General features: G+C 38.5%; 1 protein-coding gene across 1 annotated transcript in view; it reads left to right on the plus strand.

The window, feature by feature from the left end:
• Positions 1 to 16,716, plus strand: part of LOC309402449 (uncharacterized protein) — a 100,459-nt gene that overhangs the window by 72,616 nt on the left and 11,127 nt on the right. The window contains exon 3 of the mRNA XM_081996280.1: positions 9,155 to 9,192. Within this exon, the coding sequence (XP_081852406.1) occupies positions 9,155 to 9,192 (38 nt within the window). The remainder of the gene's footprint in view (positions 1 to 9,154; positions 9,193 to 16,716) is intronic.

The raw sequence follows: 16,716 nt of genomic DNA on the forward strand, positions 1-16,716 counted from the left end.
AAGGGTTTATCATCTTGCTCTTGTTCTCTGTGTGTTATTTGTATGTACACTTACATGTTTTCTGGAGCACTGAGCCAGCAAATTGCATTGCCTTCTGTGGGAATGTTTTAAGATGGTTTTAAGTTAACCGCTTCATGCTTTTAAGATTTGTAATGATGGATCTCTTGTACGTATGGTTTAGACTCATCAAGAAACAGCAGAAAACAAACAAACCAGAAAACCTTACTATTTTCCTAAGCAATTAACTGCTAATTACCTCCACATTTAAAATGTATATGGATTTGTGAGAAAGTAAAACCTCGAATTTTTTTGCTAGCACTGTATGTTTTCAGTTATTATCAACATTTGATGATATGACTGACAGACAAATTCAGGTAAACCAGGATATGCAGGCTGTAGGACCAAGGAGCGTGGTCGTCTTGTCCCTAGAGCAGATTAATAGCTTGTAGCTGCTGTGGACTCCGAGGAAGAGAGATTATGGAATGCCCAGGCAAGATTGGGTTAAGTAGGGACCCAAGCTCCTGCTTGGGTAAAACCTTGTTTGACTGTCAGCCTTGTTTGTGAAAGGCATGCAGGAGCATGTCTAAGGGAGACTGCATGAATTGATCTAGTGGCAGCAGAGAAGTCTTTTTAGGAACCCCTCAGAAATGGTTGGATGTTGACCTGGACATGAGTGACACAGAGTGTACTGTTCTGGGGAGGAGGAGGCTGGAAAGAGAAATGTGGACTGCAGCCCGTCTGTGACACCAGAAGCCTGGGAAGGTCAGCTCCTCTTCTCTAGACAAAAGGTGCACACAGTAAATAGAAACTTCCACCGGATTAGTAAAATGTACTCTAATTAATACAGCTGTACCAGCTATGCATTTGTATTTCAGCATTAGAGCTTCGATAGCGAAACATGGGAGCTGTGTGCATAACAACAGCAAAGGCATGAAAAGGAAAGATGAATGAAGACTTACTGGAGCATACAGAGATACAGAAGAAGCCACTGTAATTAGTAGGCATTACACAAGTGGTACATAAGCATCCTGGCTGAACGCAGCCCTCTCTGGAGCTGAGAGAAGCTGTAAAATTGGCATCCTTTGGCATGTTGTTACCCCAGTGGGAATTGGGGGAGGGGAAAAGAATTTTGGCAAAAATCTCTAAGGTAAGTTCCTACTAATTTAAAAATAAAAAATACACAAGGCAAAAACCTCTAGTGGAATGTTTAATGTTCATAGTAGCCAAGCTGCATCACAGATATTAGATGATGTTTCAGAAGGTGGTCTGTAGTGAAAACATGAATTTCCTATTTGTTTACTCTGTAAGGACCAACTGAATCATGCCAGAATTTGATTTGTTGTTATGAAATTTATTTTAAAGTTAAAGTTCAAACCACTAAGGTTTCTAAAAAGCTGCAGCTTCTGTTCATTACAGCTAATAAATTAAAAAGGGAAAAAAAAAGTGCAAAGTAAATGTGATCTCGTGCAGACCCCCCTGCATTTTTTCTAGGAAAACCAATGACTGCCATGTGATCTGGGACACCTAGAATTTTATAAACTTAGCCCACTTGAAAAGAACCCCAAATTCCTAAGGGTAAATTAAAGTTAGAATTATCTGCTCTAACCCAAAAATCTGAAATGAAATTCTACTGCCATTACAGTGTATAATTTGAGTGTCATGAACTTGCTATGCTGTGTGGGGAAAGGAACTCCGAAGTAAATTTTGATGTATGTGGCTAAAACTTCACACTCGTAACTGGCTTCAAAACAAGGCAGGTGGGGAGGGGGAGCCACCATGGGAGACAGAAATAATGTATAGGAAGATAAAGTTTAAATAAAGAAGAGATATGTGAAGAAATCTGTTGGAAGTAATGCTGAAGAGTTTGTTCTCATACATGAAGAAAGCTTCAAGAAACTAAGCCAGGCTACAAAAAGAACTTCATTTAGACACATTCAGGATCTGAACCCTGTAAATAGGTAAGATGGGGAGTTGTTAGCTGATTTCATGTAGAATCCCCATCTATTGTCATTAATGAGATTTAAAAAATGCCCTTGGAAAACATGCCTGCAACTTGAAGGATCATGTTGATGACCTCCTTTGCATAAGCCTATATTGTTTTCCCTTCTGGTGAATGTCTTTGTCACTTACGTTTCCTATAGGAGCTTAAGAACAGTGGTGAATCAAGACTTCCAGGCCCGTTAGGTCTTATCCACATAATAAGTAAGAAAGCTGATGTTGTTAAAAACTTATTTTGAAGATGAGCTGTTTTAAGCCAATCTCTTATTTTCCTCTCATCCTTGCTCTTAGCATAATTTATGCAGGTTATGTTTTTAAGGTCCACCACAGGCCTGCAAGCTTTTAAGATCTTGGAGTTCTTCTTGCACTGTCTGCAGCTGCTAGAAAAACCTGGAGGCAGTCCAGCCAATTTTTTTGGTTTCATGTGGTTTGCTGGCCATAGTCGCTTGAAATGGTTTTGTGGATGAAATGTTGCAACATAGAGTTGTCTGTTCAGCTGGAGGCAGGAGGTCTAAAAATAACCTTGGGTTCCACACTGGATTAAGGTTTAATCATTTCCTACCTGACTTGCAAGTGTAGCTTAAAAAGATGAGACAAAGTTGCTGTAAGAATACATTATTTTAAAAAAAATGTGAAAACACTGTGACTGTGCTCATGTTCAGCCTTTGTAATAGTCTCTATGGGAAACTAAAAAAAGAAAAAAATCCAAACAAAAAAACCAAACCCACCCAAGATTTTTCAGGATGCAGTTAAAATGATAAAGTTAGACTGTAGATTGCACAGGAAGGGGGAATGCACCAAACACAAAAAAAATCTTCGTGGTCAAGATTCTTCCTACAAGACAGGAAGAAGGTGGGAGTAAACGAAAAGAGCAGACATACTATTGCATCAGTAGTGCCAAAATATTTTTCTCAAAGACTTTTCCACTGCCGTTGTCAGCAATAGCAAGTGGAATATTTCATCTGTGGGAAAGCTCATTCACAACACTCTTTACTGTATAGCCACCCCAAATAAAAAATGCTGAAGCTTTGCACAAATTTCCTATAACTGTCTTTTAGCCTTCATCTTCAAAAACAATGGCTGCAGTCACTGTCATGAAGCACTGGGAGCAATATTTGGATGAAGAGACAATGGTTGGCCGAATATGAATTAAGAAACCAAAAGAAAATCTAGGAAAATGTTTGAGGCACAGGAAATGCGCCAGCAGATGTTGTTGCTGTAGTGTGGCTGTTAGACTTGCAACATGCTTGGCATGTGACTCTGACTTCTTAAAAATAGAAGTGTTTACTTCTGTAGCTAAAGCCCAATATTTCCAGCTAGAGGACTCTTCCCCCATCCCCACCGAAAGGTATCTCTGCCCTACGAAAAACTGTATGGAAAAACTGTGTGCCGTATTATTTTTAATGCTGCAGTTAATAATTTCCATGTGTCTATTTTTCATACTGCTTTCATTTTGGATCTTTATCTTGAGGTGAATTGTTGCAGAGCTGGTAGGAACAGGTCAGCAGAAAAGTGTGTGTGTTGGTGAGAGTTTTTTTCTAATAATTTGATCACAATGTTATTAAACCCTCGTTAAAATAAAAATGGCCAGCAAGTTGCACAGTTCTCTCCATTTGGGACATTTTGGTCATGGATGTCGTTTTGTACCAAGCTCTGCTTGGAGAATATCCTGTTGTGGTAGCCTTGCTATGCATTTTTTAAAACATCTTGATTTGGTTCAGGGGCAAAAAGGAAAACATCTTTTCTTCAGAGCCAATGACAGATCTGGAATTTTGTGCAAAACATTTCCTGCAGGAGGGAGGTGTTGCTCAGTAGCGATATCACTAGCCTAACTACTAAAATGTCTGGCTTCACCACTCCCAAGACACTGACAGCCATCTTTCCATGGTATTAAGAGAGAAGACTGGAATTGGGAACTATAAAAACTAAGTTTTGATTACATAAATCTTTTTATATATGCTTGGTTTAGGTTACATTTTGTTGTGGATCATCAAGGACTGTTCCATTGCTGTCAAAAAATAGCTGTAATATCATGTGTCTGTTTTGGAAATGCTGAGGGAAGGAAAGCATCTTTCAAGCAGCTAGGCCTGTGATTCGGTATCCTAATTTATTATTTGATACCAAGAAATTAAAAATTAATATAAAGAGCTGTATAGTATATGCTTTTGTGGCAAGTGATTTTTCTTAGGGATTAGTAAAGTACTAAAATGAGTTACATCTCTTAGATTCTCTATATGCAAGTTTGTGCCCCAAGAGGATTTCCGAACTATCTTGTTTGTACCCTTGCCATACACAGAGTTGTTCAAAAACAAACACACAAAAACCCACCATGGAGACTCACTTGATAAAAGCTGTGGTTAAGTGAGAGGTTGTCCTTACCAGCTAGTCATGTTTTAATGTTCACTGCATGTACAGTCTGACAGAATGTTTTCATGGAATGTATGGAATATATTGCCATGCATTATGTTCATTAAATGCTAAAATGTGACAGGGTGAGTAGCCTGTACCACACAGAGGAAAAACTTAAGCTCTTTGTCCTGGTAAACTGTAAATTATTCAATACTTAGTTTACAAAGTACTCCCTTACTTTGTAAACACATTGCTGTTGGTTTTCAGAGAGCATCTTACATGCATGAATGTAAGAAGTAGAACTTTAATTTCATGAAAATTTTGGAGCTTAAGTCTGAAAAAATATGATTCGCTATGCTTGTCCTTCTGTCTTTGCCCTGGCAGCAGTATTGTTAACTTGCCGGAGTTCATTTTGATGCAAAGAAATGTTGTTTCTGTTCGTTCTTTTTTTTTTTTTTTCTTTCTCTCCCTTTTAAAAAAGTGGATTCTCAGAGCTATTGTTTAGGAACTGTTTGAAGTGTAGTAAATTGACTAAATATGGCTTGGCCTCCACTTCATTGCCAGCCAGCTTGGGCCAGTTGTTCTTGGAACTGATGCCAGAATACTTAAACACAAATTTGGAAAGTCTGGTATTTGATGAGAGCCGATGTGTGGGATGCAGACATTCAGCTGTTCGGTTGAAGAACTGAAGTAGCCTTGCTGAGTGTGACATTGATTAAGTCCTCCGGACTGTTTCAGACACATTTTTAAATTTGAATACAGTTGTGCTCTAGTCCTGAAAAGAGCTGAGTGCTATTTAACTTGTAAGCTTTGCCTGAAGGATGCCAGCATTCGGTAGAAGCTGCTTGTTGAGATCTCTTAACTGTAAGTTGCATGTATTTTCCTTAAGAATTGACCTGCTGTCAGTATGCTTAGTTGTTCATATGCTCTTGCATTGCGTGTTTGTTGCACTGGAGAGTCATGGGTTGCACGGCTGTGGTATAATACTGCTTTTTTGGCCTTAGAAATTTTCTGAAAGTGCATCTCTGCTATTCAAGGCTTTCCATAAAAACAGCTGACACATTGAAATGTGCTTCAGTCTCTCTGGTAATCTAATGATTGAGGTAATCTATCTCTTTGCGAGTACTGTAAACGCTGGGGCTGAGACAAAACCAGCCTTGGGCTGAGGGCATGCAACCATCCAGGCAGGATAGTTCTGCAAGGTAGTGTCACGGCACATTCTAAGCAACAAAATATCAAGCAAACTCATCTTTCTCTGTGGGTGAGTGGTTGATTTGCTAGTGTCGGTGAAAGGATCTCTCGCTGTACATGATGTTAGCAGCTATAAGTGAATAAAACCATCTGAATTGCATTGTAAAAGATGTGCCTGGAATCAGCTAACTCTTCTAAGCTCAGATACTTGGAGAGTTGTGGCTACCGCAGCATGGCTCTTACTCAGTCTTTCGCTATGTGCCTGCACGCTTCCTGATACCCATTTCATGGTATTTTCTCGATACCTCCCTTTCCTTCAAATGCTGCTGATGCTTCCCCCTCCCCGTGTGTATGTATATATGTGTTGGGTTTTTTTCTATCCCCTGCCCCCCGCCTTCCCTTCTGGAGAAGAGATGGGGGTGTGGGAAACAGAGGAGACAAGAAAATAGAAGGACAAATTAATTTTAAAGTACTCTGACTTAACTCTGCACTTTAAAAACAACCTCGAAGTTTACTCTCATGACTCTACCACACTAGTAATAAAATTGTTGGTAGGAATTATCATCTAGAGATTGATAATTGGCTGTGGTTTAGTGATCCAAGGTATACTTTCTTCCAACCAGTTGTCAATTCTTTAGTGTTCTATGCTAACAGCCTTTTCCTTTTTATTTTTTTTTTAGTTGATTTTAGCAAGTGGTTGTATGTTTACTACAAGCAAGACTTTTGGGGGTTTTGGAGTGTTTGTGTATGTGTACATATGCAAGTATATGTGTACATATAGTCGCACATGTATATATATTTGTAAATCTTTATACATATGCACACACTTGCATAGATTTTTATATACATAAAAAGGCTACCTTACCAGTGAATGAAAACTTGCAACACTTGCTGTACCTCAGTGGGACATGCATAGGTTTTGTGAAAGACTTTAAATATTTGAGTATCTGGTAAATTCCCAGAACAGTCTGTCAAAGTGAGCTCAGTCATGTTAAGCTTTGTTGTTTTGGGCAGAGTTTTGGTCTACTAGTGAAATTCAGACCTGTCGAGAAAAGGGAATTGGTGTTTGGATCTGTAACACTTGTGGATCCACTTCTGTTGTTGGGATGTAGCTGGTGTGCCTGTTGGGAGCAACGCATGCAATGAGCAGTTTGACGTTCACCCGAGAGGGAAGGGAGAGAATCTCGTTTCTGCTTCTGAGCATAAAAGAACGCTTTGTTTGCTCCCAGCACCTGGACAGTCAGTGATCTCGTTTCAGAGTGCGTATTTCTATCCAGTTTTATTATCATAATCAGCTTTATTAGACAGTGAGGGAGAGAAGGTAATGACTTAACTCAGTCTAATCCATTAAAGTACTGGATTTAGATATGAATAGGGTATTTCTGGATACTGAGGAGGAGTGAAGCTGTCTTTATGAATGAATCAGATCTCTATCCTCAGAATGTTATGGATTTAAATACCTGAAAAAAACCCATGGTTTGTTTTGGAGAGCTTTCCCTGATATGTATTTGTCTAATTACCTCTTGACGCTTTAGTCTTTGTTTCCTTTGACTCTCATAAATATAGCAATGCTTTGTTTGTGAAGTGTTCTTCCTTTTAATTATGTATGGAGTTTGTACACCATGTTTCTGTGTTGCTTATGAATTTGAATGGGATGCTGCTGCAAGACTCAATCTTGTTGCTATCAAGGCTAAACTCACATCTGACTTCAGTGGTTTCTTTCTCGCAAAGACATTACTGTTGTGTTACACAAGAGCAGCAAACTCTTGAGTTTTTTTGGTTTTCACATACATGAAAAGTCAATGGCTGCATTTACTGTTATCGATGTCTTCAATAAAGATTTTGTGTACAGTTGGTGACATTTGTGATTTGGTTTTGCGTGAGCCAGTAGCAAAATCATGGAATTTGTCATGGATTGAAATCTATTTTTGTGCTGTATTTCATCTTGCCCCCTAGAAATCTAGGCTTAAGCATCAGTAAAGATGAGAACCTTGTCTGTAATATCAGGGCTTCCTGACAGATCTACTGTTTTAGTCTTAACTTCTTGTGATTGTCTCTTTTTTTTTTTTTTCTTTTGGGCAGGGAGGGAGTTGTTTCACCATTTTCAGGAGATCTCAAAGTAGGTTGTAGGAGAAACAGATAGTATGCATGCATATTTTTAGAACATCTTTTAGCCTTTTGCAAAGTCAAAGATAATCATGCTGATTTAAAATACGGATTCTACTGAATATGCAGTTTTGTTGCATGAAAATACTTAATGAATTTAGGCATCCCTCATGCTGTCATGCAAGGAAATTATTCTTTTCCCATGGATTAAAAGCCATTTTCCATATGCTTTAAGGGTGATAGCGTTTATAAGTGGTTATGTGGTTATTGATCGTTGTCAATGCTAACAGTTAGAGCAGTGTATTTGTGTGAACACTGAATAATTTTTAGAATAAAGGATCTTGATCCTGTGAAGCACTATGACAAAGAACTTGTTCCTAACTTGTACCTGGGGAAAACAAGTGAACATAGCACCTACAAGATTGCATAAGAAAATGGGTCAGTAAAGCCTTACTGTTTTTCCCTAAGAAGTGACAGCAGCATGAGGGTTTTTCCTTCAGCAGTCGATGCATTTGAATCTGAAATGGGCATGGACATGTATTTGCTGACCTTGCATCTTGGTAGTTGCGTCTTTCCTGTTGAATCAGGCTGTAGACTATCTTTCTCTTAGTAGAAGCACTGAGAAATAAGCATGTCTTTCAGCCTCAGTGTTTTAAGGTTAGGTCCCAATTAATCTTCCAGCTAAAACCTCTATGGTATTCTGTGGCTTATTGATCACAGAGATTGAATGAGTAAATTTTTCCTGAATTTAAAATACAGTTTAGCTCATAGTAACCCAAAGGAGAGACATTGCATGGGAATAAAGCAAATTTCAGGGTGAAGAAGGAAGTGCATATAAATGGAAAATGTATTAAAACCAGCCTCTGTCAGATTCTAGCTGTTATGCTGTTGCATCATAGTTACATCACTGCTCATCTGGCTAATTTTTAAGTACTGTTTTCTGAATCTAAACTTGCTAGTATGATTCATCCTTTCCTTCTCTTAGGTCAGCAGGAATTTAAAAGAAATCAAGTACTTACCTCTTGGAAGTAATCTTTGCAACACTGTGTAAACTGTATTTCACAATCAGAAGTTAAAGTCTGAACAGTATAAGGTCACTTGTGAGTTTGTAGTCACCCTGCTTTGCTTAGGTCTCTGATATGACTAAGATTCACAGGTTACATTGGGAACAATTTGATCTTACTATCTATGTTTAGATGGTTACACTTCTGGTGTACCTGAAGCTGTGAAGGTAGGTGTCAAGATAATCAGCCCATGAAGTTTAACCAGACATACATTATCATAAGCTGATGGAATGTACAAGAGTGAGAACATTGCTGTAATTAACTAATCTTTTAGGAATGGGTAAAAACGAAATGCATTTCTTTTTAGTGTGTTTTTTGTTTTTTAAGTATGTAAATACTTATATATATGCAGGCTTGAGTTTGTCTAGTAGAAAGCTGATCTAAAGAAATGGAGGGGGGAATCCATCCACTCTTTTACTCATATATTTTATGTGCTTTTGTTTTAGTTTGCAAGTATGCCTGCCACAGGAAATGTGAAGAAAAGGTAAGCATATTTATTTGCCTCCCTTCTTGCTGTTGATGCACATGTATTTGAAGTTGAGACTACAAAAGATGTATCAACTAATTGAGAATAGGATGATGATTAAATCAGATGCCTAGCTGTCAATAAAGAATATTTCTTTTGCTGGCGTATTGTTCTTGCCATTAAGAAAAAACAGGTCCCTGTGTAGTCAAAGCATCTGCACCAATGGTTGAGTTTCTCATTCCTCCCACAGGAGGACATGTTTCAAGTTGAAAACAGCAATTTAAGTGGGTGAAGTACAAACCACGCATTTCTACCAGGAAAGAAAAAGTGTATCTGAGTGAATAAGCTGTATATACACCTATGTGTATGAGTGAGTGTGTGTGTATATATAGGTACACACATATATATAAAAATTTTTACAGCAACGGAGATTTAAAGGCAAACTTTTGGCATTGGATTATGAAAAGTATAAGCATATTATTAATTTATTTTCAGTGTCTACTGTAGATAGTTTCCACCCAGTTCAGCTTTATTACAAGATATTTGTTAGTTTTTAAAATCTCTTGAGTCCCTTTCACACAAGGTGAGATCAGTACTTCCATGGTCTCAGATGACTTAAAAATTCCCCATCCCTAGATTTGTGTAAATCAAAGACATTTACAGAGTTTTGCAGCCTAAATCTAGCAGTCTTGGAGGGCTGTGCTTTACCAAAACTACCTTCATGGGATATTATTCCCTGCTTTTAACTAAAACTTTTGATTAGTATTTGCTATCTATGAACACAGCATTTTTTGTAGTTAGAGCACTGGGCTTCTGAAGACCACAGATCTAGTCCTACCACCTGTGTTGTTGACTTGCTGTTTGGCCTTGTGCAAGGATTTGTTTGTTTCGGTGCTTCCAAGAAATTAATTTAGTTAAAATTCAAGAGAAGAACCTCAGCTTAGTGAAAGACTGGGAGATTTGTCAAGCTATTTGGGGAAACTATAGTACATACAAGTGTCAGTTGGCTGAGCGTCTCCCATTTGGAGTGAAAATGGTACTTGTCCATTTGAAAAATGCTGTGTTATATGGTGTGCTGAATAAATTCAGAATTCTGTTTTTTCAGGAAATAAGATGATAAAGTACACGCAGTGTACTTAAGCTTGCAAGTAAGGTATTACCTTTTGAAGGTTTTCATCAACTATTTACATTCAGTAATGATTAGTAATAATACTATAGTAATGGTGATCTGGAAGTACAAGGGAAACAGTTTAGTAGAAAGAAGTACCTTTTATTAGACCAGATGATGTAATTGATCTCTCTCGGCACAGTAGTTTTGATTCTCCAAATAGCCCTTGCAGTATGGAATTCTATCAGCTTCCCTGGGGAAGAATCTGGTTTGTTGATAATGTTGGTAGCATGCAGATTTGCTTGTGTAGGTGCTACATAGATCTAGAGCTTCCAGAAGTGGTGGTATGTAAATGATGCTGGAGACTGTGGTAAGAAATTCTTTAGACTTGTTTTGGAGACAAATAATTTCATACGTGTGCCATATGTTAAAAATGGGAAACTGTATTTCAACTAGTAATTATGCTCTCAGGCATTTGGGTGTTGAGTGTTGAAAAGACTAATATATGGGGTGCCAAAAGTATATAGTAGCGTAACTATCATCGAGATACTGGTATATTTTATGGGTTTTAAATAATTGAAAGGAAATTACTAGCATGTATTACAGAAGATCGAAAAATAAGGTATGGGAACAAGACCAAATTTAATAATCAATTATTTCTTACAAGAGGCTTTTTTTCCTGGTTTTCAGAGAAGTGGTAAGCCAACAAGTAGCTTGAATTCAGAATTTTTCTGAGTCTTTTATTTTTTGTATACTTAAATGAGGCTCACAGTAATGTTGTATATAATCTTGTTACATCATTCATCCTGATTCAGATCTGAATTTTACCTTTATTGTCTAAAATGGCGTCTGTATTTTCATTTGGTTATCAGTTTAAGGCAGGAGTGATTCTGGAGGTTTTCAAGCTGGATTGAGAATACACTAAGACCATGTAAGGATGTTGCAGCCACCTTGAGGATACCTGTAGCCATAATCATATGCACTGATTCAGATCCATGTATGTAGAAAGAGTTTCATGGACTCCAGCTGATCTGCAAGTATCTCCTTAGAATATGTTTTACCTCCAAGACAAGTAATACTGCCCGCGTTTTCTATAAAAGTACTCTGTCGACAGCTTATGGGAAGTAATTATTTTTGCATTAGTTAAACATCCCCTAAGACAAAATGTGTGAGCAGTTAGTCAGCTGACAATCCTGTGGAAAGGGGCTGAATGAGAACAAAGAACATTGCACTTAGGAGATCTTGCAGTCATTTTGGGAAAGAATAACTTATCAGCATGGTAAAACATTACTCCAAAGACTACTGGGGTGATGAGTGTTCATTAAAAGCCTTATTATGTGCAAATCTAGCCATAAAGCCCCATAACAAAACAGATAATGTTATAAATACGTTCAGGTAAAAACAGCAGCTCAGGCTTTTACGCTGGCAACACTACAATGCAGGTTTTCAAGAGTTTGTCAAGACAATACCACTATTATGCTTGCAAGTGAAAAACAAACATTTCTTGTTATATAAATCATCCATGAAAATAAAGTTTAGGCAGACCTGAAAATCGGACTCTGAATTTGATCAGAAGATACAAATGAAGGAAGAATCACATTTTGGAATCCTTCGGGATGTCAGCTGCTGCCTTCTAGGATGAACCCTGAATCAGTTCTGTGACGGTTTTCCAGTTGCCCCTGACATAACAGTGAGTACAAAATAACAAATGTAGGCAGGCATTGCAGTAATATTTCAAAACCTAGGGCACAACTGGAAGAAAATCTGCAGTTACAAAACCAAAAGAAGCAGAGATTAGCTTGCACCAATTTAGGCTGTTGCATTCAGTGCCATTGTATCAGTTACAGAAAGATTATAACTTTTGAAATGATGTAGCGTAAATCCACTAGGTCCTGCGGATAGATATGAGCGTGAAAGTTGGATGAGCTGTAAAAGAAAGTTACCCAAAAACCCAACAAAAAAAAGTGCCAAAAGCACAGGCTCCGCTCTCTTGGAATTATATGTGCAAAGAAGAACAAGAACACAGTGGATATCTGGATATAAAACCTTAAGAGATATATCCATCTCGGTCAGGTTACTGTTTGCAGTTTAGCCCTGAAGGGGAGGGTGTGTGTGTGGCTATAGGGATGAATTAATGGAAATTAAGGATCTACAAATTCAGAACAGATGTCAGGAAGCAGTATTTCATGCAGAGAGCAATGAATATGTGAGCAAGTCTCCCAGGCAAGTTTGTTCAGACGAAAAGCAGCGAGGTCACTCAGGACTGAAGTGATCTGATCGTGTCCCAGGAGACAGAGCCCTGAGTGGGCTGTGCTGTGAAGGGGCTGGTTGATGAGTCTGCAATGAGGACGTCCCTCAACTCCCATAGCCCGTGTAAATTTTCGTAACTGATTTGTGAAACTCTGTGCTGCATCCCTCTGTACCAGAGATCTTGGTACGCACCTGGGTCTGCAGAAGCATTTGATTTCAGTACAGCCTCTCAGGAGAGCTGTTCTGCCTGCGTACCGCTCCATGGGCCTCTTCTGCACCCAGAAGAGGTATGCGCATAGTGTGCGCTGGCAGGGCTGAGCTGAGGTTGCCCTGTTGCTCTGAGCCTCAGAAACTTGGTACACGCTAATAGAAAGACACATAGTTGTATCTGTAATGTGACTTTTCTAATATTCTGGCTGTACGCACTCATAGTGCGGTGTTGTCCTGCTGACATACATGCACGCTCATCAAGAAGGCCTGGTGAACCGTACTTTTCTGCATGTTGGTAGAAAGGAGAGCCTAAAAATGCTGCTCTGCTCGATCAGTGATGTCTCTTCTGAGCATGGGAAGCTCTCATAAACTTGTCGCTGACCTTGCATAGATTAAGCTGTTGTAATATATTTGGTTTTGCAGCAGGCTTATCTAGAACTAAAGCAAACCTTTCAAAGTGTGATGTTGTACCAGCATATAATACTCTGTCAGTTTACCATAAAAGTTTTTTTGTGTTTTAATAATCTGTGCTTTTTTTTTCCTTCAAAGTTATGGAGGCAGAAAACCACACTAGAGGAAAGTTTTTGCTATTCTTGCGTGTACTGTATTTTAGAACTCTCTCAAAGGCAACATTTTTGGTTTCACTCTGAAAAACATTGTAAGAATGAATTCTGAAAGAATTTTGTTTTGCTCTACAAATCGCAGTTCATTTATGTAATTACTGCCCTGTATGGCCTCAGTCTGTGTGTGTTTAACTTGGAAATGTTTCTGTATGGCTATTTCTTCAGAGGTACATATCTAATTAGTGTTCCTTGAGGTTTCTGAAGCTACAGCATGTCTAATGCCCCAGGGCTTTGCTCTGGATTTTGCTCTGGGAACTTGAGTCCCCTTTGTTTTGTAGCTTTGTCTTGGGGCATGTCTTTCCGCTTATGATGTAGGAATACTTGTTTGTCCCACCACAAGGCTTTCACTTAGCTCTCTGTCCTGGGAAACCACTTCTTCCATCTTCTACTCTGCCAGTTAGGTATGTGGTGTAGAGCTGGGGCATTGAAAGGCATCATCTCATGACTCTAGCCAAACTTTGTTCTTTGAAGTCTGGGAATTTGCAGACCAGTTTCTATCTCCCCTGCTGTGGGAAAATTGAAAGTGGGAGGGGGAACCTCTTGACCATAGTTTCTTCACCTGTTTCTTGTGTGCTAATTCTTCCTCTTGAGAACTGACTGATTTTACTAAGTTTGTAAGCAAATGCTTAAATTCTCTTACAATCAGTAAGTTTAAGTATTTGCTGAAGTCTTTTTGCTGAATCAGGTGTGGTCCAGCTTTATGCATTTGCCTAGTGAACATTGCATGTATCCTTAATTCAAACTGGAAGGTATTTTTGCTATGCTTAAGCCAAAAATACATTTTCTTTACCTAATACAGTTTGATTCTTTGCTAGTCTGAAATGGTATTTCAAAGAAACCAATATCCTAGGCAGATGGCTCTATGTTTTTTCCCAGTTCCAGTAAGATTAATATATTTATGTAGGGGTTTGATTCAGCACACTTTCTCCTTCACCTTTCAAGAAGCTGTCTTAGACCTCTCAGTGGAGTGCAGATTTAATCAACGCTTGAAAATTTTGTATTAATGGTCTAAAATCCTTGGTTAGACTAGTTTCCTGAGCTGTAGTGTGCTGCTTGAATTCTGGCAAAGCTAGACCAAACGATTTATTATTTTCAAATTCTGTAGTTTATTTTTTGTAGAGAAATAACGGATTGATAATATGTTTAGATTTATAATAAGTTTTTAACATTTTATAATTTATAAAGCCACCAAAATAGTTTTAATCATAAAAGGTATAAACTCTGATGTGGCACTTTGCTGCTTTTCTCAAAGGCCATTTTTTTTCTAATTCTTTTTTTCTTGGCACTTGTGTCTGAGAAAATATAATTCTTCCCTTGACTTTGCTCTTCCTTTTTCTTTAAACCGTAAATGGTTTAAAGAAAACAGCTTAAAAGCTGTTGCTGGTTGAAAGGATTGAAAGAAGGCTCCCCACTGCCCCCAAATCCATAGTCCCTTGTGATACACCACTCTTTCTCTTAGTCTCTTTAACAGTCTAGGAAATATGAACATGATTACAGAAAAATGCGTAGAAAAAAGCAAAAATTTTACAGTAGTTCAAGTCAAAAATACAACTAGCAGCACTATAGAATGGAGGAAGACAGTAATCACAGCAATAAAAATTAGCAAGGAGTGATGGCTGGTTTTGGTCCTGGGTTGCATGTTCAACCTGTCTTGTGAAAATAAAGAACTTCTTATCTACCTATCTCTCTCTCTGTATATGTAGAGAGTCTAATATTGGTCAGATACTCTTCAGTTTGGAGATTTAAAGCACAAGCTGTGTTAGTGCTCAAAAGGTTCTATTGACTTTTGTCACTTGGGTACTTCTTCGACGGGTTTGTAAATAAACCTTGTGCTTATTTGAGGCAGTAAGGCTGGGATGTGGCTCCTGCAGTGGATGGGCATGAAGGCAGATACTTTTACCCTGTAAAGAGAATCAGTGGCCCTTGGCAGTCCAGTGGGACAGATATGAGAGAAGCATATGGTGCTCTGCCATATCGCAATTTCTCTTCTGTGTTTTTGGAGCAAGAAGGAAAGATCCTTCTCTTTTGCGTAAGGTTGAGGAAAAGAGATGGAATATTTTCTGTCACCCTTGCGAAGAGTTCCAAGGCAAGTCAATGTGGACTATTGCTTCATTTACCTTCCTGAAATTTAGTTTAGACTCCTGAAATGATGTCTGATGTAATGCTTCCCACCAAGTGGCTGATAGATATACATGCTCATGTTTCCTCTCTCATAGGTGTTTGTGACATACACACGCATGCAAATAAGGCAACTATGTGAGGTACTCCTTCCTCCCCCAGCCCCCAGTCCGGCTTCTGTATAAAACAGATGTTGGATGTAACGCACTGTAATTCATTGACCCCAGAATGTCCCCTGAACTTTTTCAGAAATTCACCATTATCTGAATTTAACATTAGTGCACCCTGGTCTGTCTTTTAAACAGCTCGATTAACTGTTCAGAATTGATTTATGGACAGTGCATTCTTATTAGTCGTATAATAACCAAAAATGTATTTAATTTTTGATTGTGGATTAGTTTCATGGTTTCCTACTACTTGTGTAAATGATGTCCAAATGAAAAAACAAAAAACACTACGAGACAATGACCCCCCCACGCCAAATATTTTCCTTTTAGTCCTCTTATCTTAAGAATACTGAATCTAATTTTTGTTTTCCACATTTTCCCCTCTGCTTCTGTTCTTACTTTTATGCCTTCTGTATCAGGAATTTAGTTTAAATCCTCGTCTTAAATGTGCACACTTGGCTTGCTTTGATACTTTTTTTAAAGATTCGAAAGAAGACTTTCTGTTTAAAAGTTCTTCACTTGTAGCTTCTCTGTATTGCACTGAAGTTATGTTGAGCCGAAGGGTGGTGGCTTCTCACTCTGCAGCGCATGGTATGTCCTGATTGCAGGACGCTACTTCTTTGTGCATTGCTAAAGAGTAAAGTACATAAAGGAGCACCTCTCTAGACTTCCATTACCACTGTCAGAAGGAATTTTGACTTGTAGTCCCAGGCAAGGGGACTGAAGGAAAAAAAACCCCAAACAAAACCCAAAACAAAAACCCCTGAATTTAACGTAAGTGCACCCAGGCCCATCTTGTTTGATTACTAGTTCCATTAGGAAGGTGAAACCAGGCAAGAGACTTGATAGCAGAAGCGAGTAAGCAGTGGGCTGGAGTCTTCAGAGTGGTGGTTAGGCACTTCGTCTTCAAATGAAAAAAAGATAAGTCGCTGAAGTTTCCAAAGTTACTGTGTTCCTGCTAATGTCTGATCTCTGGTGCTTCTTCAATTACTGTACTGAAATTATTGTGAAGGTTGGCCTAGTATGTTCACAGTGATACTTGGTCAGTTTGGAAAGGGACACTATG

This window comes from Phaethon aethereus, assembly GCF_964289735.1.
Source record: "Phaethon aethereus genome assembly, chromosome: 2".
NCBI classification, from domain to species: domain Eukaryota; kingdom Metazoa; phylum Chordata; class Aves; order Phaethontiformes; family Phaethontidae; genus Phaethon; species Phaethon aethereus.